This window comes from Copidosoma floridanum, unplaced genomic scaffold, assembly GCF_036245765.1.
Source record: "Copidosoma floridanum isolate Cflo_tuat_1 unplaced genomic scaffold, Cflo_Japanese_pri ptg000013l, whole genome shotgun sequence".
NCBI lineage: Eukaryota > Metazoa > Arthropoda > Insecta > Hymenoptera > Encyrtidae > Copidosoma > Copidosoma floridanum.
Genome location: NW_028321890.1, coordinates 29,195,533 through 29,222,909, shown reverse-complemented (window position 1 = coordinate 29,222,909; position 27,377 = coordinate 29,195,533). Strand labels below are relative to the sequence as shown.

The 27,377-nt window shown below is 41.1% G+C and overlaps 1 protein-coding gene across 1 annotated transcript; it reads right to left on the bottom strand.

Annotated features, from left to right (window-relative positions):
* Positions 1-1,980: 1,980 nt before the first annotated feature.
* Positions 1,981-26,697, bottom strand: LOC106640639 (ferric reductase 1). The gene is made up of 13 exons (XM_089591118.1): positions 26,560-26,697; positions 26,357-26,480; positions 11,763-12,118; positions 11,575-11,666; positions 10,826-10,985; positions 7,558-7,755; positions 7,386-7,481; positions 7,155-7,317; positions 6,755-6,981; positions 6,061-6,301; positions 4,865-4,977; positions 4,099-4,212; positions 1,981-2,855 (listed from the first exon to the last, which is right to left on the bottom strand). The coding sequence occupies exons 3-13, from the start codon at positions 12,102-12,104 to the stop codon at positions 2,715-2,717; spliced, it is 1,887 nt and encodes a 628-aa protein (XP_089447244.1). The 5' UTR covers positions 12,105-12,118; positions 26,357-26,480; positions 26,560-26,697; the 3' UTR covers positions 1,981-2,714.
* Between the last annotated feature and the right edge of the window lie 680 nt (positions 26,698-27,377).

Sequence of the window (27,377 nt, the reverse complement as noted above, 5' to 3'; positions counted from 1 at the left end):
ATTCATATGATTAAATTGTTAATGATTACACAACAACACGAGGTAATGAAAAAAGATTCACCTTGATTTACTAGATATATAAAAAAGCTACGTTTTATTGTAAAATAAAGTAACATTTTTCAATTGAGTAATACAAATTTTCCATTGAACATGAAAAATACTCAATCACTTTCAATCGATTTAATTTGTGATATAGTTATTTATGACACTTTACTTAAGCAAAAATATTTATTAATTTTTATTTCAAATTTACATACCCTAATATACATAGTAGTGTGAATCTCTGCGTCGTTTTAGAGTATTTTCAATTTCTAATTTTGAGTTCTATTTGTTTGACAATTAATCATTTACGAGCTACGCCAAATTTCTTACGCTATCTATGTATATGTATAAATTACATACCAATTGCAAAACTTATTAAGTACACATAAGACTACGCGTGAAAGGTATATAAACACATTGCAAGTCTAATACTGCAGAAAGTGACTTAAATAAATTTTATTGCTTACCTATGATTTTGTTCAATCTTGTACCGATAGAATATATTTATTAAATTATAAATACGTAATGCTTGATATAAGATCAGTTGACTTAAACTCTTACGACTTATGTAGCTATGATTAGATAATTTTTAAATTTGTAATGTTCATGTTTATCCAATTCAAAGTAAACACAAATCATACAAATTATTTTACTATGAATATTACTATGATATTACATGATTGCACCCTTGTTTTAACTCATACGCTATTTAATCTATATTATTTTTGCTTACATTTTCTAAAGTTACTTTATAACCAAATATTTTTCTCAAAGAATCGATTAATTTACATTTTGTAATCGTATAAAAATAAATATTGGAGATAAAAAAAAATAAAATTAATAAACAAAATTTTGCTTTCGAAAAATTTTAATAAATGTTCTCTTTGAGTACATCTGTCCAATATAGCATAAAATTCAGCACTGAAAGTCCTTTGTAATGTGATGTTAAATTATTATATATTCTGAGGATTTGAAATTAACTTTTTACCCTTATTATATTTGCATTAAAGCGTACTCTTTGCTTTAATACAAAATATTTATTTTTGTTGTATTATACCTACATTAAGCCAATAGATTTTAAATTATTGGAATAAAAAAAAAAAATTCGCTAATTTGAAGACAATGAAAATTATCCAAGCATATATGTGCTATAAATTTTAAACGATTATTTTTGATTCCTCACTGCTAAAACAAAATTTAGAATAGCCATAATACTGATGTTCCTTAAATGAAAAAAAAACTTTTTGAAGACTAAAGAATTGAAGGTTCTAAGGAAACTCTTGTATTTTCTCTTAAGATTAAATCTCGATTCCAACGAAAAGCTTGAGTGGGTAAAGATTATTCACGTTTCCAATCTCCTATCCAGCCGGTAGAAATGAGAAAAAAAAACCTCCCGACTTAATCTTACCTTTTACAAAAAAATGACACTAAAGCCGAGGAGCTTCTTTCTACAAAACTAATTTTTTCTTTTACAATGCAATTTCTTAGAAAACATTGATTTTCCGTGATAAAAATAAATAAAATTGTATTTTGTTTACAGATACATTGAGCTTTTATCAAATTGTAAACATAGCAACGTCAATTTTCTTAAAAGGAAAAATTAAAAGTAAGTACATATTGTCCGTGCCCTCTTCTCACACCAATTTATCTTTTACGCACTTAACGAATAAAAATACCAACAAGTGATAAAATGCAGTAAATACGTAAGGCGATTCCTCGTTCGCGTTGCAGAAAATGGCCGCACGAAGTGTCCGCTCTTCACCGACGAGCGCTCGAATCAATAGAGAGAAAGAAAGGAAAAAAAAAAAGAATCTACAAAACGGACTTGGCGATCGTCAAGAGCTGCACTTCCCGAAGCAAAGCTCCTTACCGCGTATCAGCTTCTCTCTTCTGCCCGTAGCCGTGCAATACCATTTTCTACCTGTTCTAGCCTTTTTTTTTTTCTCCTACTTCTACCCCTCGTACAAAACCACTCTGCTACTGCACTCCTTTCCGGCGTTTTACAGGACCGAACACTTTTCGCTCTTACGTCGAAGTGCAGTCCAGCGTCTAACGTGAACGATGCGATAACCGTACGCGAATTAGTCTCCGTAGCGATATGTGCCTTACAAATATTGCTCGGTTATCGGTTTTTTTTTTTTTTTTTTTTTTTTTTTTTACAAAGTAACATTGTGTCGTGTGTTTTTCTGTCTTATTTTCCAAGCCACTCGTTTGATGTATGAATTTAGGTCAATCGCTGTATTATACGAGTAGTGGGCCACGAGGTCCCCCCCCTCCCTTTCTTCTGTGTGCCAAGCACGTAGTTCAACGCGAAAGCGTAGTACGTTCGCGTGGAGGAAATGCAAATTGACCATAACAATAATATTAATAATAATAATAGTAGTAGTAATAATAATAATGATAAAGGTGAAAGAAAACGGAGCAAGTGGCAGCAGTGGCTTAACATTATGGCACACGCACCGGAAACAAGTGATGTACATGTAAATCAACCAAGGTAGTGCGTAAGTTCGGGGTTGCGCGACACGTAGTACACAAAGTACGGGTATATATTGTACAGCGAAAGACTAACAACGAGCTCGAGGTACATTATGACACGCACACGCTTTGACGTACACCTCGAAGCTGCGGATCGATGTGAGATTTGTATGCCCCGTTGCGCGCGATGAAACCTCCTAGTTGTTCTTGACCAAGTTGACGAGGTCGCGCCAGGAGTCGCCTATGGGGGCGAACACGACGATGAGTACGAGGGCCGTTACCACCGCGGCCATCACCAGGAAGTAGATGCCGAAGACTAGCTTCCGGAGAGCCGAGCCCTATAAATTTTGAGGAATTAACAAAAAAAACATTTTTTTTTTTAATTGCAGGGACCTCCTAATGAGGTGTTACATAGAGCGGAAATCGAGACTGACGTTGCTATCGATTGGCCGCTAATTACCAGCTGAACCCGGTCGAAAGGATTTGCTTTTTCCACGCTCATTCGTCTTTTTTCTCTGACGGAGGGATTTCAATTTAAAAAGCATCCAGCTTATTTCAGTGTTTTTTTTTTTTTTTTTTTTTTATGTATTTAGGTGCTTCGTGGGCTATGTAGAGGTGAGAGAGAAAGGTAATGGGGAGCCCGTGAAAACTGTTAATGCTGTTTGAATATGAAAGTTATTTGCACGAGTAGGCGAGACGAACTTTTGCGTTAAAGGGGAAAAAGAGGAGTTGACGTAATTACAGAGTCGCCGCGTACACAGCGCGTCGCTGCCTCGGTTTTATCGTTAATGTTTCGAGATTTACTGTCACCTTCCTTTGTGAGGCAGCACATTTTTAATTAAATACTCTGCAGAGTATAAATCTACTTGCAAAATTAAAACCAGCAGTTTATGAATTTACAGTATTTTTAAAGAACAGCATGAACCTTTTGTACCATGTCTGACCAAAGCTTGACTCTTACTACTGATCGAAGATTATTGCGTTTGTCGAGAGATGAGATTTTTTTTTATTGTAAGTTTTTTAAAACGCATGAAAATTTGGGCATTTTCTATGATAATATACGATTATGGAGACGTAAAGCACGTCCCCAGAGTATCATCTCTTCTTTTCACGACCTTCACAAAAAGTACAGTTTATATACGTGATAATGTTATGCGCCATATCTTCGTTTCATACGTACTAAATTACACGTTTCTCGTAAAATTTTTTATAAATTGATTTCCAAAGTATTTACAATCTCGTTATTTAACCGATAATTGCCTTTCATTCAGAAGCAACGTTATAATGAAGTTGGGGATAATTGACGTGAGAGAAAAAAAGGTTTTTCAACTAGCGCAAAAATCAATTCCCATTTTTTTCTGCCCGTATAATTTTTCATCACGAATAAATAATGCGAGATCCTACAGGGAGAAGGAAAAATAATTTTCACTCGGAAAAAAGTAATCTTCAGTGGGAAAAGCACGTTTTTCCGAGTGGCCTGTTTTTTTCAGTTAATCAAATAGAGTTGCGCTGGAAAAATGTTAATGAAAAAAAAAAGGGGTAAGGATATATGGTATGGGGGCGTAATTTCCACCAACTTACCGGTGCGTCTCGCCTGGCATCCACGTGCGACATGGAATTCCGGCTATGCACGTCCTTCATGGGGAAGGAATTCACCCTCTGACTGCCCTGTCTGTCCGATGCGCAGCCGGCGAACTGCAAAAAAATGCAAATCTTACGCTCTACCGACTGAAGCTCTCTGCTCTGCTGCGCTTTCTCGCGTAAAACGCGTCTTTCACTCGCTCGCGCGTCTTACGGGGCTGTACAGCTTTAGCCACGCCACGAGCAGGAAATTTCACCGAGAACCCGTCGTCGCTGTGACTGCCATTTCGTTATGACATCAGAGCTGGTCTGACGTTAACTTGACACTTGCACGCCAAAGGATTTTCGCGTTCGGTGATATAGTTTTTGCTTTCAGTACCCCGCGTTACGAAATTGGTCGAGTATATTTTTAACCAAGTGACCGATTGTAACAAACCCGTTTTATCGCGTTATCATCAGATTTAACGAAATTTTATCACCAGCCTGGGGTTTCGCTTTCGTAACGATGAAGCGTCTGCGCGCGCGATGCAAATAGAGAGACTACGAGTAATTTAATTTGTCGATATTTCGACGCGCACCCACTCTGATGTATTTAATCGTAAAACCAAAATTAAATACTGAATGTGTAAACTATTTATCCAACGCGAGTGCAGTTCTTTGGTAAACGTATGTAGTTAAGTAATTGGTTGCGTATTACTAGTTGTTTTAGGTATGGCACACGGGCGTAGCAGCGAAAATTAAGGGCTGGGCCGCCGTATTAGCTTACCGTGAGGAACAGATGAGTCAGGACGTGGAAGGCGACGTAGCCAACGAGTACCCAGTCGACCCAGTCCGGCAGTTTTGCCTTCGTCAGGCGCACGGCGAAGAATATGGCGATAACTGCAAGAAAAAAAAAAGCCAATGAAAAAATTTTTTTTTTTTTTTTTTTTTTTTCATGCAGCCCGTATATATTAATTTTCCTGCTATTTCACTCTTGGTTAAACAAGCTTTAGGATACTTGTCGGGGTGGTAGTTTTTGACAGCCACAGCTTTGACAAACTTGAAGTCGTCCCAAAGCGGCCTTAAATGAAACTTCGTTACGCCACTCGCGAGTTTGCCACGCGTTTCAATTATCAGGCATTTCCAGAGACGCGCCTCGGCCCTTCGTTATTTTGATACAAAGCCACGCGCGTCTCGAACTCTAACGAGCAAAGTCGTCCCGTGTTTAAATCTGGATTGGATATTAACGAAGTTGAAACTCCGCCCCGATTCTCCCCCTTTTCCCGAATCATCCGATTATCAATTTAGCTGGTAACCCGAAACTCGAGAGCTCGAGGAAAGCCTATATGCATGTATATGTATACACGTGGCGCGCTCAGCCTCCACTCGGACGGACTTACCTTTGCCCCTTTCGCAACAATCAACTTGCCGAGGCGCTTTTAATCGACCCGCTAACTGCGTTTGCGGATCTTTTCCCTGAGGGAAACTTGATTTTCCGCGCCGTTTGAAGCATCGCCGAGTTGATTTTGAAGTTTTGGCGCGCTTCCAAAGGCAAAGAGGTGAGGATTTTTCGAAATAACTATATCTTAGCAATTCCCGAGTGCATGCCAAGCGAAAAGGGTTAGAACCAAAAAAAACCGGAATCCGATTGACATTCCGCAATGAACCCACTAAAAGTGCGACAAAGCAATCTATGAAAACACCCTTTGACGCTGCTACTCGCGTAGGTAGCAAAAACGAGGCCAAAGGCAGTTTTTCCCCTCCGCCCCAAAGCGTCAAAGTCAAACTCAAACTAGGATACCCCAGCGCGTCCTCAATTAAGCAGAGGTGGTCGGGATGGATAGCTCTCGGCCTGAAACTTTCCCTCGACGCTTCGGGCTTCACCTCGTCCATCCCCCCCCCCTCTTTCGTTTGAAGAAGCCCACAAGTACACTCTCGCATTCCAGTGCAATTACAAGGTAGGCGCGTGTGTGCGTAACTCACTCGCGCATACGTGGGCGGCGTTGCCGACGAGCCAGTGGACCCAATTGAAGAGGGCCCGCCTCGGGGCGCCCGGGTGGGGCCGCATCACCGCCATGAACGGCTGAACGAAGCAGAGGATGTTCGTCGCTATGCCGAAGGATCTATGGTACACTTCCGTACTGAGGCCGCCCACCTCGACGAATATCAGGACCGCCGCGGTTATCGACATCGCCCACGTCAGGAACATGAACACCCGGTGCCACTGCGCATAAATTTTACAAATTATTAAAATTACTACTACTACTACTGCTGCTGTTGGTTAAACATTCTTGTGTGGTTGGATGGCAAATCAGTAGAACAGTCCGAGTTTGGTCAGACGGTGCGCAAAATCTCATTTTTCACGTACTCCCCCAGATGGCAAATTATGTTGCGGCTGTTTTTTGCTGAATGCCATATCCTGTGGTGTTTTACAAAACTATGGCTCATCAAAAAATACGTTTTTTATCATTTTTTCGTACAAATTACGACCACAGGCAAGAATTTGAAAAAAAAAATTTTTTTTTTTAAACTGCATGCCACTTGAATTGATTAAAATTGGTATACTTAAAAACAACACGGTACAAATAAAGCACACCCCTGGAACTCGGACAACCCTCCTGAGTAACAAACGAAACCGTGACTCGAAAGGCGGGGGCATGAGAAGCAATAGTCGTACCGCGAACCAATGGTCCTTGCCGCACAGCTGGGACGCGAGCCAGGTTTGCCGGTAGTAACGGGCAAGGAGCATGCCAACGGAGGCGGTGCCCAGCCAGGAGACTATCATCAGGGCGCCGTGGAGGCGCGTCAGGAGCTCACTGGCCGACTTGAGGGTGCCGACGTCGGACAGGAATCTCGGCTCGGCCGAGCTCGCCATTGCCAGGTCGTGGTAGCCCACGCTGTTTGCTGTCGAAGACATTGACGTTGGGTTATTGCTTATCAAAAACTGGACAAAAGCTTGGTTAGCCTGTACACATCTCGAGTAGTCTATTTTTACATTGGCACACGCGATTCATGACACACACTTTTCCCCGAGCAGAAAAAAAAGAAAAAAGAAGAATAGCAAAAGAAGGGCGTACGTTTCAAATCGCTTCCGATGGCGATGAGTAAGTGGTAAGGCTTGGCCACAAGGTCGAACCGCTGGCCCTGCACCGTCGTCAATTTGTTGCGCAAGAACTTGCAGTTGATCACGCCGTCCTGGATGGAGCTCGATACCAGCTCGACTGCCGCCGAAGTTTCGTTCTGCGAAGAAAAGAACGAGAGGCGTGTGAGTCTCATCTTCTGGCTCTGTGTATGTATTCAGCACTTACCTTCGGGAGCCTTATGTTATGCTTGCCTTCGTTCCAGGATGTGTGCAGGACCACCCTCTCGTCCTCGTTGACGCACTCGGCGACGGCGTCGTCTCCCTGCGTGCGTGATAATCGTTTCGGTAACAACCAACGGGGGATTTAATGTTTGCCACGAGAAACGATTGAGTCTTACCATCTTGTTGTCCTCGGACAGCCCGACTGCTACGTACTTGGAGTTGCGGGACTGCATCTCGAAGACGTACCGCTCGCCCTGGACCAGAACTGAGACCGCGGCCATGCAGTTTTTCTGGTCCACGCAGAGGTCGGGCGTTCCGAAGCAGTTTTTCACGGAGCCGCAGCCTTCGTAGAACAGGTCGTTCACGTCGTTGTCCTGAAGATGAAAAAAACCGTTTGAGGTACAGTTAAATCAACTCCCTTGAATTTAAAACGTTCAATTGGGGCTACTGGTTTTTCTTGTATATTTACCCAGTTAAAATAATAACTTGTTGCATTCCCACTTGGTGCTTTCGTTTATTTGCAACATTTCGTGCCATGAATCAATAGTACGTCACATTTGAAAATAATACGATACAGGACACGCTGTACTAATCGAAAAAATAAAAAAAAAAAAACAATGTTTTCTCCAGTTACCGAGATACTTGAAAAAAAAAAAAAAAAAAAAAAAAAAAAAAATTAGTCCTCGATTGGCTACAATAAGATCGCGTAAAAAGAGGACGTAAGAATCCTTCAACGTCACCCAGCAGTCATATAACTCGTTCACAAGTTAACAACGACACCAAGCTTCAAAGCCCCGTTGACGCGAGTGCAGGTATAACACACACCTGTACAACTCAGTTGGGCGAAAATTGTCGCGCGACGCAAGTTTAAATTAAAGTCTCGACATCGGGAAGCAAAAGAGATAGAGAGAAAGGGAGGGAGGGAGCAAAGAGGAGGAAATTTCAAAGTGGTACAGCTAAGCAGGGCTGCGGATTAAGCGCCCGTGCGGGCGTGCGGATAAGCGAGTTCGAGCTCCACCCGGGAATACTACAGAGTAAATATTCAGATTAAGTTTTTAGCGACCCGGAGCTCCCTCTCTGGCTCTCGCGCTCCTGTTGACACTTTGTTTGAGCTTCTTATCGGTGCCCCACCCCACCTCCCCCCCTTCCTAGGTGTACGGTGTATAAATATTGGTTGATCAGAGATTGAAATAATTCGCTGAAAAACGGCTCAATTTACAGGCGCACGCGCGATTGAACACCAAATTCGCGTAGCTGCTACACAAACTTTGCAGTACTACCGAGCGAAATTTGCAAAATTACCACGTGTCTCCCTCTCCCCAACCAAATTACCCGATAAACTCTGTGCTTTGGTAAATCTCTAGCTATAATCTTCCAATTTTCCCTTTCGCACACACACACGCGCGCTCTAATGGACTCGAGTGCGATAGTCAGCCGTGAAACTGCGAGGGGATGAAAGGCTTTTTGTTTTTTACGAGTGCAGTGCTCAATTAAAGATCGATCCTCCGGAGCGTAACTGTGTGCTCTAGAATTTCCTTTTTTTCTCCCCTTTCTCCCTCCTTTGAACGCACCTCCAATTTACGGAGGCTCGAAGAGCAGGAAGAGGAGACTTTGCAGAGGAGAAAACGAGCAAGGATATTAACGCCGAGCGCCGCTAGTGTCCGGATGAAGTGCCCGACGGGAAAATTAAATCTTGGTGTGATTTATCAGAGAATTTTATGGCCCACTGTATGTGTCTTGTTTCGCTTAATTGATGGGGTCGTGTGTATATATATATTTTTTTTTTTTTTTTTTTTATATTATAGTGCTCTACGTCCGGCTCCTTTTTAATAAGGGCACTACTATGGGCACTTAGCACTTGGGAGAAGGAAGGGAAGAGGGATGGGAGGCCTCCCATCACTGGGAGGAGGGTAGGGGGGAAATTAGGCAATTTTGCTGCGAGAAGGTCGCCTAAACCCTCCTCGAGGAGCATTGCGTGGTGAAAAAGCACATGTGAAATATCACAGAGGTACTTGCCCGAAAAAGTCGCACTATGGCCGGGAATTGAACCACGGTCTCCCGCGTGCCAATCCACGACATAGCCGACCGAGCCACCGCGCGCTCTGTGTATATATATATATATATATACCTCGGAATCTTTGAAATGTCACGAGATAAGTAAATAATAATCTTTTTGAATCCCACTTTTTTACTTGTACCTCGCGACTCGGCATCAAGTTGGAATAGTATAAGGAGCTGAAAATTAATAATCTCGAAAGTACATTGTTTTTACTGCATCTTTTTCCAGGTTGATAGTAGAGGATTTACTGCAGGGCAAAGTAAATCCGCCCGACTTAGCTGAAAACTATGGTCACGAGTTTGTATGCCTGGGCAATTTTCCCACTTTACATTCCTTCTATGTACGCACAACCGAGATGGCACGAGGACTCGGTCGTACTATCGCCGGAAAAACAAAGCTTTTGGCTTGGCAGATGTTGGTTTGTGGCTCCGAGATAAATACTTGGAGCAGATTGCGCTGATGGATTGTAAGAGCAATAAAAAAAAAAAAGTTGGTATACATATCGTTTTCTATTGTATCAATTCGCGATGATTCCATTACCAAGGCAAACAAGCCCAAAGGTACTTTTGACGTTTAAATTATAAAAAGGAATTCATTCTGTCGGGAAAAAAACAAACTTGTGCAGCAAAAGCTTTTCGCCCGCGCTTCGCGAGGGTCTAGGTATAATTTTGTTTGAAATTCAACACACTTTTAACCCCGAGTTTTCTCGTTCGAAATATTATCGCGTAGAGTGAAATTTCAATTAAAAACGCAAAGCGTTTCCCCTTGAGCTTTTTCGCGATTTACTCCGGGCAAACGTGTGGAGCACGATTCAATCGTGATTAATCGAAACTCCAAAATTAATCCACTACAATTAAAATGCTGGGCACCGTTGTCTCGAAATGTTTATATTTTTGCTGGAAAAAACGTCCATACGAAGCCCAGCCGAGTAAACATCTAATTTTCGTGAATTAAAAAAAATGCCAGCACCGCCCTCGTGGGTGCACACACGTGAGAGAGCGCGTTAGCGGCGAGTAGGTGTATACTTTTGAATTAAGCTCCTTAAACTCTCCCTCCCGGCGACCGATGCAATTAAAATAGTTGCACGTTCGCGTGCTCGAGCAGCTCTCCCGCGCCCACACGTGTCCCCTTTTTCCCCCCTCCAAATATCGCACGGGCGCGCCGAAAAGTCACTCTAATTTTCCAAAATAAAAATAATTTGCGCTAGTACTTTATTTATATATTAAACGTGTACATGTACAACCCTTGGATCTTCACCCTTATAATTATGCGTGTGTCCTCCACAATTCACGTCACCATACCTGTGTATTGTAGTAAAAAAAAAAAAAAAAAAAAAAAAAAAAAAAGTATCCGCTCGTAAAACAGAGATGTACGGACGTACTCACCGAGTTCTCCGTGGTCGGGCTGTAGTACGGTGGAGTGGTGACGCGTGGGAACGTGTAAGTCGAAGGGGTCGAGTGTATCTCGATGGAACGTTTGACCACGGATATGCGGGGTGACTCAACGCCGACCCAAAACACGTCCCACGTCTTGCAGATCGTCGAGCTGTGAAAAAGAGAAACATATTTTGACACATTTTTTGCGCAAGTGGTCAAATTTACAGCTCCACTCGTATGAATGTGTGTCATCACTGGTATCTGTGCTCGAGGAGCCGCGCACTCATCGAGTCAAAAGTCACTTGAAACAATTGTGCAAAGGAATTTTGATGAACGCAGCAGTGCTATTTTACTATGAGACATCGTTTGAAAAGTCACTCGAGAACGAAAAATCCAATAGGCAATCGAAAAAGCCAATACACCCACGGAGCGCTCCAATGAGCTGTGAGCAATGGAAAGGCGAAAATTGTATTATTTCTCGCACTTGAACTTTTCCACAGGCAAGCGAGCAGGAAAAAAAAAGGTGCACACGCGCTCGCTCGTGATAGTGCCGAAAGAGAAAGCACCCCTATGCACGTGTAACTACCGGCGTTACAGGCACTCGATTGTTCAAGAACGCTCGCACGCAAAACGTACAGTTTTAAAACGAAACAATTGGCCTTTTCCATCAACCACTTGGGTTTTTTTATTCTTATTGGAAAAAAAAAAAAAAAAAAAAAAAAAAAAAAAAAAAAAGAAACAGTTATCGTACGCCTTACTTGAACACGATGGTTCCCTCGTACTCCGGTGGCGCTTCCCAGTCGAGCTCGAGATTGTGAACCCTCTGCGGCTTGACGTGAGTTACGGCGTTCTAAATCGATAGAAAAAAAAAAAAAAAAATATTATTCCTCGATACATATATATTACATAATATTATGATTTCCCAACTTGTCCCCCTCTAACTAACCTTCAGCCCGGTCGTGCACTCGAGATGTCGCGCCGAGTCATCGGGCAGATTGCTAAACTCGCCCACGAGTTCTCCGGTAGCGATGTCGCGCGCCAGGACGATGAAGCCCTCGTACCCGTAACCTTCAGGGCTACCGAGGATCAGCCGTATCCTGCCCTGGCCCCTGGACGGCAGCAGCTGGTACGGTGCATTCGACTCTTGCGGCAGCTTGTCCTTGTGCAGGGGCGTCATGGTGTCGCAGGTGGAGAGCGGCGCTCCGCTCGGGGAGCCCTGGCTCGGCCTTGCCGTGAGCGCCAGGAGCAGCCAGGAGCAGCCCAAGGCCAAGCTGACTTTTGGCTTCATTGCGGGTCTTTTTGCTGCGAGAAAAGAAAGACAAAAAAAAACGAGTTGTTATTTTCTATTGCGGTCGAGTGTGTCCAGGAGCGAAAGCTTAACTGTACGCTCACAATGGGAAAAGTGCTGTTTTCTCTTGGATTTCTTTATTAGCCATCACGAATTAAACGTGTAATGTATGTTATATCGAGTTCGAGCCGACTGTGATGCACGAGTGCAAAGTTGTCGCTTCTCAACAACGTATGCCCGTGCAATAATATGGTCCAGCCGTAATTGGAAGTAACGGCGTGGCATTACGAGTACCTTTGTGTAACAATATGGGGGTTCAAGCGTCGGTAATGAAACCGATGGAGCGCCACGTAGGCGTACAAGCGGGACGATGGCCTTGGCCGGTTCGCTTGGAAAGTGTTGACGTGAATGCTTACGAAGGATCGTGCACAGGAATGTGTTTTTCGCCATGATGGGATGAAAGGCAAAAAGATATACTAATGGGCAACGAAAAGGTCGGTCGCGCTGTGCAGCCTCGCGGTGTTTATTCTGGTGATACGATATACTAGAGAGAGAGTCATCGATGAGTTATCTCTATTGGGTTGATCGGACGTGACGTTATCGGAGTGTCCAACACCGGTGTATGCGTCGAATCTCAAAATCGCATAAGTGCATGATAGATGCACGTGATCGGCATACGAGCGAGTTCAACGATTATGTCGTCGATTGTGGCGATTTAGAGGATCCCACGCTGCCGGGACATACCTAATTGAGCCTCGTTTTGGGAGGATTTTTTTTTTATTTTTCACCAACACCTTTGAAATAGCATCAACGACAATGATCGGTAATTATGTACGGCGCGTTCGGGCTCGAAAACGCAATTATAACGTCCAAAGGAGGGAAATCGGTCCTTCAATTACCACTACGTTTGCTTGTGTATACAAAGACGTTACACGTTTACCTCCTCGTATAACATAATATGTAACATGTTATTCATGTACGGGAAAATAAACGGAAGTCGGCAGACGGAAATCTGTTAATCAATACACTTACCGAGCCACGCATAGTTTCTAACACGGGGCGAAATTTTTTTTTTCTCTGTATCCAACGACACAGTCGGACAGAATACAAACGAAACGTACTTCCCTGGTGAGAAAAGAAGCATCAGGTACGTGTGAGAATAAAACACGCGCTTGGAAACGCACCGCACAGTCGTTTGCTGATTTCTTTGCTCTATTTTTTTTTTCACTCTTTGGTATATATATATATATATATATATATATATATATATATATATATATATATATATATATACCATAAGGAAGCTTACGCTTGACCTGAAAATCCTATTAACTCGCCTCGGCTCTCTTTCTCTTTCAGCACACGAGAGCTCTAAACCACATGCTAATGCGCGAGCATCAGCGGTGCTACTTGTACGTGTATACCATTTGTAACGTGCACCGCTGCACTTTTTCTCGTTGTGTTCTTTTAAGCACTACCGTGCGCTATCCTTTTCTCTTCGTATTGTCATTCGTGTGTGTATGTGTTTCTTTTTTTTTTTTTGCGGCTATACCACGACTTTTTTATCCGTCCAGATAAATTATCCAAAGCGCGTCAAATGTACTCGCCCTGTCTGCATCGCTTGTACGTTTTACACGTATTTGGCATAGCGTCGTCCTTTTATGATATTTTCTGATCTCTCTTTTTAATGTATGTGAAGCCAAAGGAAATACCTTTGAAGTAGCTTCTTTGAAATAGGTGTTTCATGGCCTGTTTGAAAAAAAAAAGAAAATTTTGACTGTGGTGCAAAAGTTACTATAAATCAATTTCAAATTTTTTTTTTTTAATGACACGTCTGTTCAGTCATACTTTGAGTCTAATTTTTTTTCCAACAAATCAAGGATAAATCGGCTAAATGAGTTTCATGCATATACGACACTTTGTAAAAAAAACGTCAGATAATCACAATGACGTACGGTATTTATTTTGCCGTACAATGAAGCGACATGAATTTGAAGCAAAAAATGAAACAAAATAGAGAGAAATCCTCATTCGCAAAGAGCCGCGGCGACTAAAAACATTTCCACGTGGAAATCAATTTAATGAGATGGTTAAAGCACGAAGTAGCCCCTGTCTAACTCACACATGTTACATAAACACCGAGCCCGTCCAAATCCGAGTTTATACGCACTGTCGGATGAGCCCTTGTAGCCGCGGAGCACGCCAGCGACGATCTTTAATAAATCACGAGTGACTAGCAGCTTAGAGCTCTCGTTTCCAGTTCGCCGGGAAAGCCGACCTTGCCTGGATTCAACGCTGACCGCGATATTTCTTGCCGCCTGTGTTTTTACGCTCACATAAATATAGACGCCACGTATATATACCCGTACGTACAATATACCCGTCGAGTTTTCCCTCGCGGTTGCCTTACACGCGCACACCCAGTCGCACAAATGTTAAATGCGCAGCCGATTTTTCATTGGAATACCATTAGGATCATTGCGTCTTTGTCCATGTATATAATATACGTACACACTTGGATGAAAGGACGATTTTAATTGCATCTGCTCTTACGTGGCGGCAAACCCGATCTGCGCGACCGACCGATGTAACTCGTATCGCCGTATCATCGAGAAATAAAGTAAAGATACGCTAATGGACCATACAAGCATTAGTTTCCACTTTGTAGCAGGACAATATTTGTCACCTCTTTTCTCCAAATTCCGCTGATTTCCTCACTACGCGGTCTCGAGTCAACGTTTGCCAATCAACTACATGCACATGATTATAAAAGCTTAGGAATATTCATCACCAGCGACATACCTCATTACGTATAATATATGTATGCATGTACAACAAATTAACTCGCTCGCTCGAAAGGATGACTCGGCGCTCCAGACGCGCGTATATGTACGATTCTATATCGGTTGCACGCGTACGTGTGCACATCCTCGAAAACGTGTACGTACAAAGATGAGAAACGCGTAGCGAGGGAATCGGTTCGCGTGTACATGTATATAGATGGATAGCGATATAAATCGCTAACGAAGTCTCGGCTTTCTGAATCAGCAGTGGCGCGCGGGTTATCGAAGGTCCTTTTTTCCCCCTTCCATACGGATACACGCGAGAGAGATGACGCATCCGCGTGTATATGTATATAGGTGATTGACGGATACAGCCGAGGTCTCGGGATGTTGTATTTTATCCTTGTTTTTTTTTTTTCTTCCCTCCCCTCACCGTGTATACACGTTTAATTGGTCATTGGTGGGTATAAATCGGTAAATGGTCGGTGACGCGTTATACAAACGTCTCGATTGCGCAACAATTGTGCCGCTTATTGCTCAGTACTTTGGCATCTGCAGGAGTCGCCGAAGAATTCATTCGAGCTTCGACCGCACACCCGATGAGCGTATATATAGCTGTGGAGAAATGAGACCAGGTGACGTCCGGAGACGACCAACTCCAATTGCAAAGCCAAACGTGCAATCAGACTTTGACATTGGCTCACTTTTGTCCATTGTGTCCGCCACACTCGCGCCCTTATGTATAACGTATAAATAGGTATACCTGTAAGTATTGTGAGCTCATAATGCGCAAGTCGCCGAAATTCGATCGGCATCGGTGGAGGCTTTAAGTTAATGGGCCATCAGTGGGGGAGGAGCACAGAGACACGTCACCCGCTCGCGAGCCGATCGAAAGAATTGATGAATTTTTAATGCTCCTGCAGCTCATGATAATGATGGTGCGGAGATTAATGGAATTCAAATGTTCGGTGTGTGGTTAACTCCTTTTTTTTTTTTTTTTTTTTTTTTTTTTTCCTCCGTGAGTGCATTGGTGTGGGATATATCGTGCTAATGAAATTTTCAATCGCTCGAAAGAGAGGGATAATGGCTTTTTTTTTAATATCGAGTGGCGCGCGTACAGTTGGCGAAACTGCTGCGCTTGGTGATTATTCGTAATTCTCGATACGACACGCGTCCTGCCTACGAGTTTGTCGACTTGGCGCTGTAATAAATCGTCGAATGGAAAATTGATTGTTTCGTTGAAAGGAGTAATGCTTGCCAAGAGGGATTTTTTTTTTTCAATCGGTATTATTTTTACATTAGTTTAATCCAAGTGCATTATGGTTACGTTATTCTTTCACTATTGCAATTAAATATCCTGAAAAAACAATACTAATCCCTTTTTTTTTCTTTTTTGTTTCAGGGTCCAATACTTAAAAATTATTCATCCCGAACATGGCCTGTGGTAAGTACACGTAACTCATAAATAATTACAACTGTATATTGATACTCGAAAATAAGGACACGTGGATGAATTCATCCGTATGGTTATTCAGTTTCAAGTTATTTTTCCCCGTTTAAATGTACGAATGATGTCCGAAATTACGATTATTTTCAAAGCGACATTTCATACCCAGTCATTTCAAATTAATGCCCCACTGGTGGAATGAATTTGAAATAATCACGAAGGCATCCCCGACAGAGCTCCATCCCGATACGCCTTCCAATCATTACGCATATTTGCAGATTCTGATTTTGTACCCGATAATGTGCCCTCCAACCCTGAATTTCATCGCAGCCACAAGCACAAAATATCCTATTTCCCTCGCTATGACATCGACTCTACCCTCCCTCCGCAGTTGTACTGGTCCGTTTCACGAGGAGTGAGAGGAAAAAGGGGACGAAAAAGGTCGCCCGAAATCATTTTTCCCCTCCATGGAGTCGTCGATTTTTTTCTCAAACGCTGACGCGACGTTCGATAGCGTCCGATGGCACGTGACACTAATTGTCCGACTCGATGAAAATTTATTACAACTCGGGCTATCCTGTCGACGTACCGCAAAATGATTGTCCGCTGTTTTTGACGTTTTATCGACGCGAATCACTAGCTTCGTTATCGAACCAAATGAGCGTCGGCTACAGGTATATACCCTGTATATACGTTGCACGTCAAACTCGAATCGAGGTGCTTTTTTTCCAGACTCGACTCGGCGAATATTATATGATTTTTCCCGTGGGATCATTACAATACCGATGATGCTGGCACGATGGGAACGCCAGCTTTTTATTGCTTTCGTATTTTCATCCGTATTGTGCTCGGGATATGAAAAGCGTGTATACAAGAGGCTTTTGCGATCGCAGTCTGAGAACTGGTATTAAAAAAGAATTTAATCATCCGATGTTGCTCCGTTTGATTTTATTTCGATGAAAACGTGGTATCTATTTTCCGATACTATAGAGTCATGAGGTTGGATTACGAAACTCTTTGGTGGCACTAAAATATTTTTTTATAAACAATTAAACTGAAAATAAATGCCAAACTTTAAGAAGTTTGTAAAGTTCTTTAAAAATTTTGCATTAGCAGTCAGCAATAGTTTAGTAATTTTGCGAATATAAAAATTTTGATGTTAAAGGGTGCTATTTGATATAGTGCCTTAGTTTCATCAAACACCAGGTATATTGACTACTTATACTACTAATACCACATACTTTTTTTTTCATCCTAAGGTAAGAAGGTGCAAATTATAAAAATACAATGTTTAAAATGCATGTGATATAATTTGATTTAAAATATTGTTTCCGAACTATACTTGATTATAATGCTTCAAAATTACGTAAAATACACATGATACAATAACTACTTATAAATGTTGCAGTAAAACCTATCTTTTGTTATTATAATTTATTAAAGTCATCGCAAGATCTGAAATGGTTATGTTAATCGATGAATTCATTGTGGGTTGAGGGATTAGTTGCATTAAATTCTATACAATTTTACATGTCTGCCGACATGAAACAACTTATTGTTTACTATAAAATCAAACGGTATGAATATTTGCCGTTATGAACGATACACAAGGCAACAGTCTGTTATTCGGGTAATTTATCTTTATAAATACCTTGTAATATATTCGAAATGTTTATTCATCGAAAATTCATCGATGCGGTATTATTATTGGCCATTAAAGATCGTTAATTGGAATCTCATGGTGGCACGTATACACATTCACCCTGACAAATCCACCCGGTACTGCAATGGTATAATAAAACTCAAATAACGCACCACCCAAGCGTGCATAAAGGAATAAAAATGAAAAAGAGAAGCCAATGGCCATCGGCCAATAGAGCAACCCACGGCGCGACCGCGCCATCGACCAAAACTATTTGAAAAAATTCAAACCAGTCATATGAGCCCGAAGGAAATGAAAAAAAACGAGAGCACTCGCTTGGTGTACTGTATACATGTATAAGTAACTAATCGAGTGACCAAAGGAATGCAGTCACCCATAACCGCTCGGATAAATGGCACCAATGTACGAACGAGCGGGGGAGGGAGAAATGAGTGCGGAGCTACTTTTCCGCGGCCCGTACTTTTCGCGTCGGCATATATATTCATCCTACTTTATGGCACGCGTGCGGTGAGCGGTGAGATTTCCCCTTTTTTTTTCTCTTCGCTACACGAGGAAATCCACAAAAAATGGCCCGTTTTTGTCCCCCATTTTAATAAAAAACATTTTTTTTTTGAGGCACACCTTCGAGATAAGGCTCGTTTCACTCGTAATGTTATGTATTATGAGAATAAAATTTTAAACACGGGTTTCAGTGAGAGTAACATTCTTTTTCAGTGATTCACATGTTAAAATTGTATATATACATATCATCTACGAGTTCAAGATTTTTGCCTCATAGTACATGACATTAAGAGTGAAATGAGGCAAATTTCAACAGGGGGGCCTCAAAAAAATTTTATTTATTAAAATGGGGGACGAAAACGTGATATTTTTTATGGATTTCCTCATATGTACGTCTCTCGAGCTGGATCCCCCTTGAATGCTTGTGTACGTGTGTGGAGAGTGTACTAGTATTGTAGGTTTGTGCACGTAAAATATTTCGAGACTCGCGTGGAATCCCGTCTATGCCGTGGTCACACTATTGTTATTTCGAAATGTATGTGTGGGTTTGTGTTGATCAGCGCGTCTTTATGGAGATAATTACGTCGCATTCTCCACTGCAAAATACTGGTTGTTTGAGTTTTTATGGAACTCCATGTAAAATGTAATGCTGATTAATAATAAACAAGTCCCCAGTGGGAAATTGTTCGGTAGAAAGAAAACAAATAAAATGAAAATTGATTAAGAACTTTTTGATTGTTTATTAATTAAATTTCATTTAATCAAATTTCAGGTGACAGTAAGCGAGTCATTCATTATTTTTTTTTTGCAAATTTAAAAATAACTTTATAAGCAACAAGTGTTTTGTGAACAATATTTCTTTTTCAAGTTCATCTTCTACGTATCATGTTTGTATGGACTGATTTATTTGACCAAATATGGTTGGCGTTACATGTGTTAACCACAATGTGAAATAATTTGAAGTCCACGTACGTCCATTATAACAAATTAACAAGTGATATTCATTTTTTTTATTAACTACTTTTACTTTCACTTAGTTTTCACATCTACCGGAAACTGTGACAAGATAGAGATAAATTGCCAGTACCTACTTCTGAACTACATTCATCCTTGTATACCAGTCAGACCATTTGGTACGATTAAAAAAAAAAAATAATAAAAATAATCCAAAAAACGGTTGTGAAAAAATTTCTAATGATCTATGCTGCAAATAGCTGCTGTAGAGTTAACACCGTGAGCCAATTTTCTCAAAACAATCCGAAATTCCAAAAAATCGGACCGACTCCTCTGGGATGTTTTTAGCCAGACTCGTAAAAATCCATTCATCCACCGGCAGATTTTCTCGCCGCGCTATCTACTCTTACAATCACCTCAAGAATCAAAATCTTCGCGCCATGTACCGCGTCAAAACATCTCGTTCTCATTACCCAACAGCAGCAGCGACAACAACAACAGTTTGTATAAAAGCAGCATCATCAGCCAAGCCATCACGGGGCAGAGATTTTATTCTAATCGGCAGCGCTGAGGGAAGTGACGCACAGGTATCGCTATACTTGTATACTATTGTTACACGTTATAGGACTCCCCTGCTTTGACTGTATCTGACTCCTCCTCTCTCTGTGCTCTATTGTTCCTTCACGTGTGCGAACTAAGGAGCACAAGGCTTCTCTTCTCCAAGAGTAAGTGCACACAATGGTGTGCGTGCGACTGATGGATCCTCCGTCTGCTATACTCAAATTAGCATAATAGCGTTTGGCTTGCCCGAGACTGTGTCTGCCGAAGGCTCGAAATATTTACTCATCGCTGGAGCACTTTGTGCACCCACGTGTATTTATATATATGGGTGTTCAGATACAATACGTTGCACAGCATTAGACAGTTTTGGAATTGGGCGGTGCTCAAGAGAAAACTCATCAATTTAAGATGGGTACAACCAATTTGATTGCAGCCTGTCGTAACTGGGTTTGTGGTTGGGGTGGAGAAAAATGCAATTGGTACATGTGTTCCAAATATACGTGCAGGACCTTTCTTTAATAAGAGCCATTTTTTTTCTCGCCTCAAAAGTATACGGTTGGATCTACCCTGGAATTATTTTCAAGTCTTTCGTGTCAATATTTTCAGAACATTTTACCAACACCATGTTCAGATGTGGCAATTGCACAACTTTTATTGTTTTTAAATTCAAAGATCTTTTGGATTGAGAACAAATGGCCTCATGGCCCCGAATGGATCCAATTGTTTTATTTGAACCTGCAACGCTATCAAAAAGTCGAAATCTTTAAAATATACGAGTGTGATGAAGAATAAGGTGAATTCATGCATTTGTATCACTTGAATAATTTTTAGTCAAGAGGAATCGTGTTAAACGCGAACGAAAAAAGGACAGTTGATTGTGGAACGGTACATAAATGTTTATATCCGTTCAGAGGTCCAGTGATACAACGTTCGTTGCAAGTAGGAGCATAAAAAATGAAATGGTAATTAGACTTTCCTTCTACGAGTTGGTTTGCTTTCCTCGAAGCACATATATAATTATATTCTGATCAAAAGAACAATACCGTCAAAGCTGTCCTGAAAAACTATGGTATTTAACCTCAGAGATTAATTTAACCAGTTGATTTACACGATCCTTTGAATGACAACGCAATCGGGATGCTTGCGTGTCTCTTGTAGCGAAGATCTAATTGTATTAATCAAGTGTCAACATCAAAGTTCGTGCAGAGCGAATCCTCGGAGTTGCCGGAAAAATCGAGTGTTGTTCATGTTTCCCAACAACACCGCATTGTTGAACAAAGTTTAGATCAATGCGCTTAACATCATCAGAACTGCAGTATACCTATGCAACAACCTACCACCTAGAACTCAACACGCACTACTGTGTTGGTTATCAGTTGGTGAAAAAGCAATGTTGAAAAGAAGGAAAAAGTCGTCGCGACTAAAAATATATTCTCAAAGGGGAATCCAGCCGGGTTGTCGCGACGAGAAACGCCAGCACACGCTTGTATACGTGCTTTGGGCGTCGCGCGAGCCATAAGCACCGCACCGACAACGAAGACGGGCTTGTTTCGATCTCGTCGTCGTCGTCCTCCTTCTCCGTTCTCCTGTCGGCGTGCTGCACTTTCCAAGTTATGAAAGTTATGATGAAAGCAGCACTCCGCTCGCGAGTAAGGCGCAAACGCATGTAGTATATACTAGGTACGCGTGGGACGACACGGGGTCTTTGGGTGATTACGGAAATTGCTGTTATTTAAAAGCCAAGGCGTACGAGCACGATGACGCGTGTTTATCCTTTGGCGGGTTGATGAACTTTGTTGGCTGTCATTTTTTCGCCACGACTCTCCGGACATTTGGATGGATTAATTTTTCTTGGTGCGTGGAACAAAAGGTGGCGTCGGGTGTTGGGGTGGATGTGTTTTTGCGAGAGCCACGCAGAGGTGAATATTGCCTGTTTGGAAAATCATTGCTACATAAGAAGAAAAATACAAGGATGAAATCGTTCGTCGCCCTCGTTGGTGAACTGCAGTGATTCAGTTTTTCCTCTGGCACGGCTACGGCTTTTGTTTCCCCGTGAGCGTGTAAATATTCAGAAAGAAAAGTTACAAATTGAAACACCTTACCCCATGTGGCTGTAAATGACGATTTTTTTTGTGTTTTTTCAGGACTTTAAATCGGAAGCTTGAGGAGGTTCAATGATTTTCTCAAAAATCCAGGGAAATAAGCCATGAAACTATCAACAGAGTGTCAGCTGAAAACGGCGCGAATTTTTTCACCATCTTCATCCACAAATTTTGTTCATCCATGAAATTTCAACTCTTGATACATGCAAGCTCTTAAGGATAACAATAAATTTGATTTAAAAAATTTGTGATCAAACATTTTTTAAAAAGATGCCCATTCAGTAGTTCCCTGACACGATTGTTGAAAGTTTTACTGCTTTCTCTGCATTTGAGAAAACCATTGAAACCCTCCTTATACAGTATACGCTCGCAACTGAATCACAACAGTGCAGTCCCCGACTATAATACAGCGGGTTATCAAAAAACTCAAAAACTCGGTATGAGTAAAAAACGAGACACCAGCTTGATTATTCTCCCCCGAGCGTGTTTGGCACCGTTATCGAGACCCCTTTCGGTCGCAAGGCACGTGCCTCGTGCGTATACTTCCTCCCGAGCTCGTTGCCGAATTTCACGCAGCACCACAACCAAAACCCACGCAATCAGGGGCGAGATGGATACCGTCTGTTATTTATTAATTTTTTTCCACCGAAGCGAGGTGTGTGTACAAAGAAGGAATTTCCCGCGGTCCGAACGTTGCTATGGAAACGGTGCTGCGATGTGCACACGAAACTTTGATGTACCGCGCGTGGGTGACGTAACGGGCTTGTGTGCCGAATTTCTTTTATTTCGTACGCAACCCCTCACTTTTTTTTTTTTTTTTTTTTGTTGCTGGGAACATTGGACGACGGATTGCCGTCAAATGTTTGAAGTTCGGGATATTTGAACGATACCGAGAAAATGACGTATCAGAATTTTTGGCGTGTAAAAATTTATTCACATCTATCGCACTGTGTACCCATGTGTGCCCATAATGTATTTTGCGTCAACATTTTCTTACCGGCAAATAGATATGTAGTGATTACAATTGATCGAAAAATGTTTCACGAAGTTCGTAGATAACTATCTCACGGATTTTCAATAAAATCAAAGAAGCCCCACGTGCTCGCCAACCTTTCGTAGATCCCACGTAGAGTTGCGCGGCTCATCGTTTTTTATTGTCGCGCCATATGCTTCCGAAGGTATATAGTTTTGTTCGCCGGTTCTCGTACGGTTTTTTCCGAAAACTCAGGTCCGAGAGTTTCTTTTTATTTTCCATTCGCTCGCACTCGTCGGAAAAGCGTGCGCGTCCAACGTGTGGATCTTTTTTTTTTTTTTTTTTTTTTTTACGCTGGGCGTCTCCGGTGAATTTATTTATTCATTCAAGGTTGTTAATTTTAGCGAAACTTTTTGAGGTGCATGACCTGTTGTTTTATGTGGATCAATTTTTGTCGTACGTTTAATCCAATTTACTTTTTTTTTCACAGGCTTTTTCTAAAAGATTTTACGACGAGATGATAAAAAACGTGTAATAGTGTTGTACCCTTTTAGGGCGCTATTGGTTAACTATCCTTGACAGACTACAATTTTTTGTTCCTGATAAAAAAAAAACAAAATTTATTTGCAAAATAGATTGGTTGGCAGTACAAGTGTTTCCGAGAAGTAAAAGTTTCCAGAACATCATTGACGTGATTCACCGCAAATATACTTTTATAATCATGCAAACATCTCTCCTCGGTGAGCTTCGTAATAATTTGTTTTACCCACATTGAGTATTCGGAGCTTACGAAATGTGGGAAAATTTGCTCGAGTACGATTCATATTGCTTTGATAAGATAATCTAAAAGTGTAGGTGGAAAAGAACCATTTTTACATGAAACTTTTAATTTGTATTGTAACTTAAAGTAAACTGTAAAAAAAAATTTTTACTCTGCACAACACAGTATACACGACGTGTTTATTGCATGCCTTACGTAAAACAGCGTAAAGCAAACCATATTTACCCAGGACATGGATTTATTGCTGTACTTACAACAATTAATCCTATGTACACAAGGCTGCGAGACGATGTTTGAAAATATTGTCTTTGTTCTTTCAAGTGGGAGTTGGTATAGAGACCGTTTCTACGTGCACAAGCTTATAGTCCAGCAACTTCTTTACACAACACTGTGCACGTCGATGTTCATTTATTCATGTTGTTGTTTTAAAAAAAAAGTATGATTTACAACGTTATGCGATACTTGTATCAATGAGTTATTTTCTAATATCGAAAATTGCCTTTAATCGAGAAAAAAGTGTGTACCCACATTGTATTTACTTGGTTTGTCGGCAATGTCAAATTTATAATGAGCCCAACTAGCCTCTTGGAACGACACTCATTTTGGTATTCCGCTGCTTTGAGAGCAAAATGTCAATTGCAAACATGACATATACTTCAAGGCCGAAAAAAATCGACATCCAGTGGTGAGAGTGATTCAACGGTAGGAAAAAACTTTTGCGTAACCTTCGATTTTTTCCCGATCCCAAAACTATAAAAAAAAAAAAAAAAACTTTATTCAATCAAGCTCACGCGGTAGATCAAGTGTGAGAGTGCACCGTTAAAAACTTACGGATACACCTAGTTTACAATCACGAGTTCAACGACGAGTCATACCACTGTATAAGAAACAATAGCCGATTGCACGCGCATTATGTTTTATTTATGAACGCGGCGTACATTACTCTTGAATTTCAAGCAAACTTGAATCATACAAAGTTTAATTACAAAAATAATCGTGCCACAATGATTATCGATCGTTATCTTGGCAGTCGATTTGCTTATGCGTATCTCTTTGTATGAATTGAATAACATCGCAGAATATTTTCGTATTTTTTTTTTTTTTTTTTTTTTTTTTTTTTTTTTTTTTCTTATAAATAAGTCAGTGTACCGACTTCTTTCAGATATAATTACAATTTGCCTTTTCTCTTAACTACTATTTTTAGATACGTGCACAGAAATGTTCATATTTGTATAAAAAGTTATTGAATGCTGAAGAGAGTGATTGAAACAAATGCTCATGTTTCATCAGAACACGATGTTGGGCCGTGATCGATGATAAAAAAAAATATATGTGTACCTCTGGCAAAAGTTTGCCAATCCAAGCATACCAAGAATCTTAAAGTATCATTACGATGGTGATTGACGACGTTGTAATTGGACACAATGAGTTTCGTTTTATGTTTTACAATTTATAAAATCCACGTTTTAACTTTATACCTACAAAATAGATTTGGACACGATTTTATGACGGATTTTAAAGTACTGAGAAATAAAATTTTACTCCGACAGCTCAGTGCATCGTTTTTACTGTAGAACTTTTTTTTATCCTCACTTTTATCCATAACAATGCTCCGCTGAATTTTTCCAATTAAAAATATTTCTACGCAAACACTTGGACACACTGTTTTGTGAATTTATTTTACAATGCACTATAAAAACTTTGTTAATTACTGCGTTGTAAACAGAAGTAAGAAAAATTACAAATAATGCATTTTATTGCCAAAAAAAAAAAAAAAAAAAAACTATGATCACAAACTATTTGAAACAATATCGATAGCCAAGTCTAATTAAAAAAAGAACCACTGAAATTTCCAACGATGCAGCGTACCAAGGCATTATTCAACATACGTATCACTTTCATTTTTAAATTACATAAAGCTCGGAATGCGCGGTAAACGAGATCCACATGCTTGCACCGCCTTATGCATTATTAATCACATGTATCGTATGCAATATAACTAATGCAATAATTCCATCAGCTTCCTTTCATTCATTTTTTTTTTTTTTTTTTTTCAACTACATCTTTAGTACCTCGACAGTTAGAAATCAAACTCATCCACGCACGTAGCGCTACACGAACCAAAAAAAAAAAATTTGTGATTCAAAGGGAAAAAAAATAGGCACCTACTACCGATCGTATCCCAGCGCGAATACTTAATTGTCACACGAGCTGGGAAACAAAAAACTCGCGTCTCCCGTGATTTCTCACGCAGAGCCGCCCCGTTCTCCCATTGAGCAGAGCCTCACGGAACAATGATAAATCTTTCCCAGGAGAGGAGTAACGCGCAGACACCTCCTCGAGGCGTCGTGTATACACCCGCGAAGGAGGAAACGCAAAGGCCATTGTATGTGTACTAGTTGGGTTGGAAGTAAAAAAAAAAAGATGAAGGTTTCACACTAAACTCGGGAGCAACAATACGCTATATATTATATCGTATATACTCACTCGGGTCTGTATCGTGTGCGTGTCTGGTTTATTTTGTCTCCCTTCCACGTCGAGTCTCCAAGGCTGCGATTAGACTTACGGCGAGGACCGGCTGTAGCACTGTTTACCTCTACGTCGCGACGCGCTAGGAAAAGCAAGAAAAAAAAATTATCCGTTGATAACACACGCGGAAGAGTTATCCACTTGATCAGCGGATGACTCACGGATTTGCGGATGATCTTAACTTCGGTACTTTACAGATGGAAGATACGGGCGCACACTGTAATCTCTGCCGATCTCCAACTGTGTACATCACTCGTCACGATAAAAATCCCTCTCGCGTTTCCGAAAAGGTGGAAGAAGGGGAAGGACAAATCTGCACGAAATGAATAAAAATTTTACTTTAAACGAGGAGAAAGATAAAAAAAACAAATAGTCACTCGCACTCGCGGCACCTTCTCAACTCTAATACTACTGTGTACACAAATACAGGCTGCCTCCACTTGGTACTCTCGACGTCCGTCACCGCTCTGACCCGCTCACCGTCGTCCCACGCATTGTTTTTTTTTTTTTTTATTTCAACAATTGAACACCTGTTTTCTCGAACGTGTATGTGTATATATTTTTATACCCAAGAAGCAGAGTCACCGTATACTCGTATACACACAGCGCGACTCTACCGAGCTAGTACTCTCGAGGATACGCTCGGTCGCTGCACTGCGGCGGCCCCGCGATCGAGAAAGGCCCCCTCGAGTCCAAGGTGCTCTTGGGAGGGGGTGAGAGAACCTGGTGGGGGGCCCTTACGACGCTGTCCTCTCGGGACTTTTTTCTTTTTTTTTTTTTTTTTTTTGACGGATCCAAAAGTATTTTTGATCTACCGATCTTTATTTCGGGTTGCAGTATGATTGGCGTCGTATATATTGACGCGGAGATACGTTCGTTGCTGTTTTTTTTTTTTTTTTTTCTATTTTAGTTTCGAATGGGCGGTCATTGTTTCCGAATCGACAAGTCCGCCCACGCACCATACAAATAACCCGAGTAC

Coding starts and splice junctions, on each gene's coding strand:
- LOC106640639 (XM_089591118.1), bottom strand. CDS start 12,104: ATGAAGCCAAAAGTCAGCTTGGCCTTGGGCTGCTCCTGGCTGCTCCTG. Junction 10,986..11,574: donor GAGGGAACCATCGTGTTCAA/GTAAGGCGTACG, acceptor TCTTTTTCACAG/CTCGACGATCTGCAAGACGT. Junction 4,213..4,864: donor TGACTCATCTGTTCCTCACG/GTAAGCTAATAC, acceptor ATTTTTTTGCAG/TTCGCCGGCTGCGCATCGGA.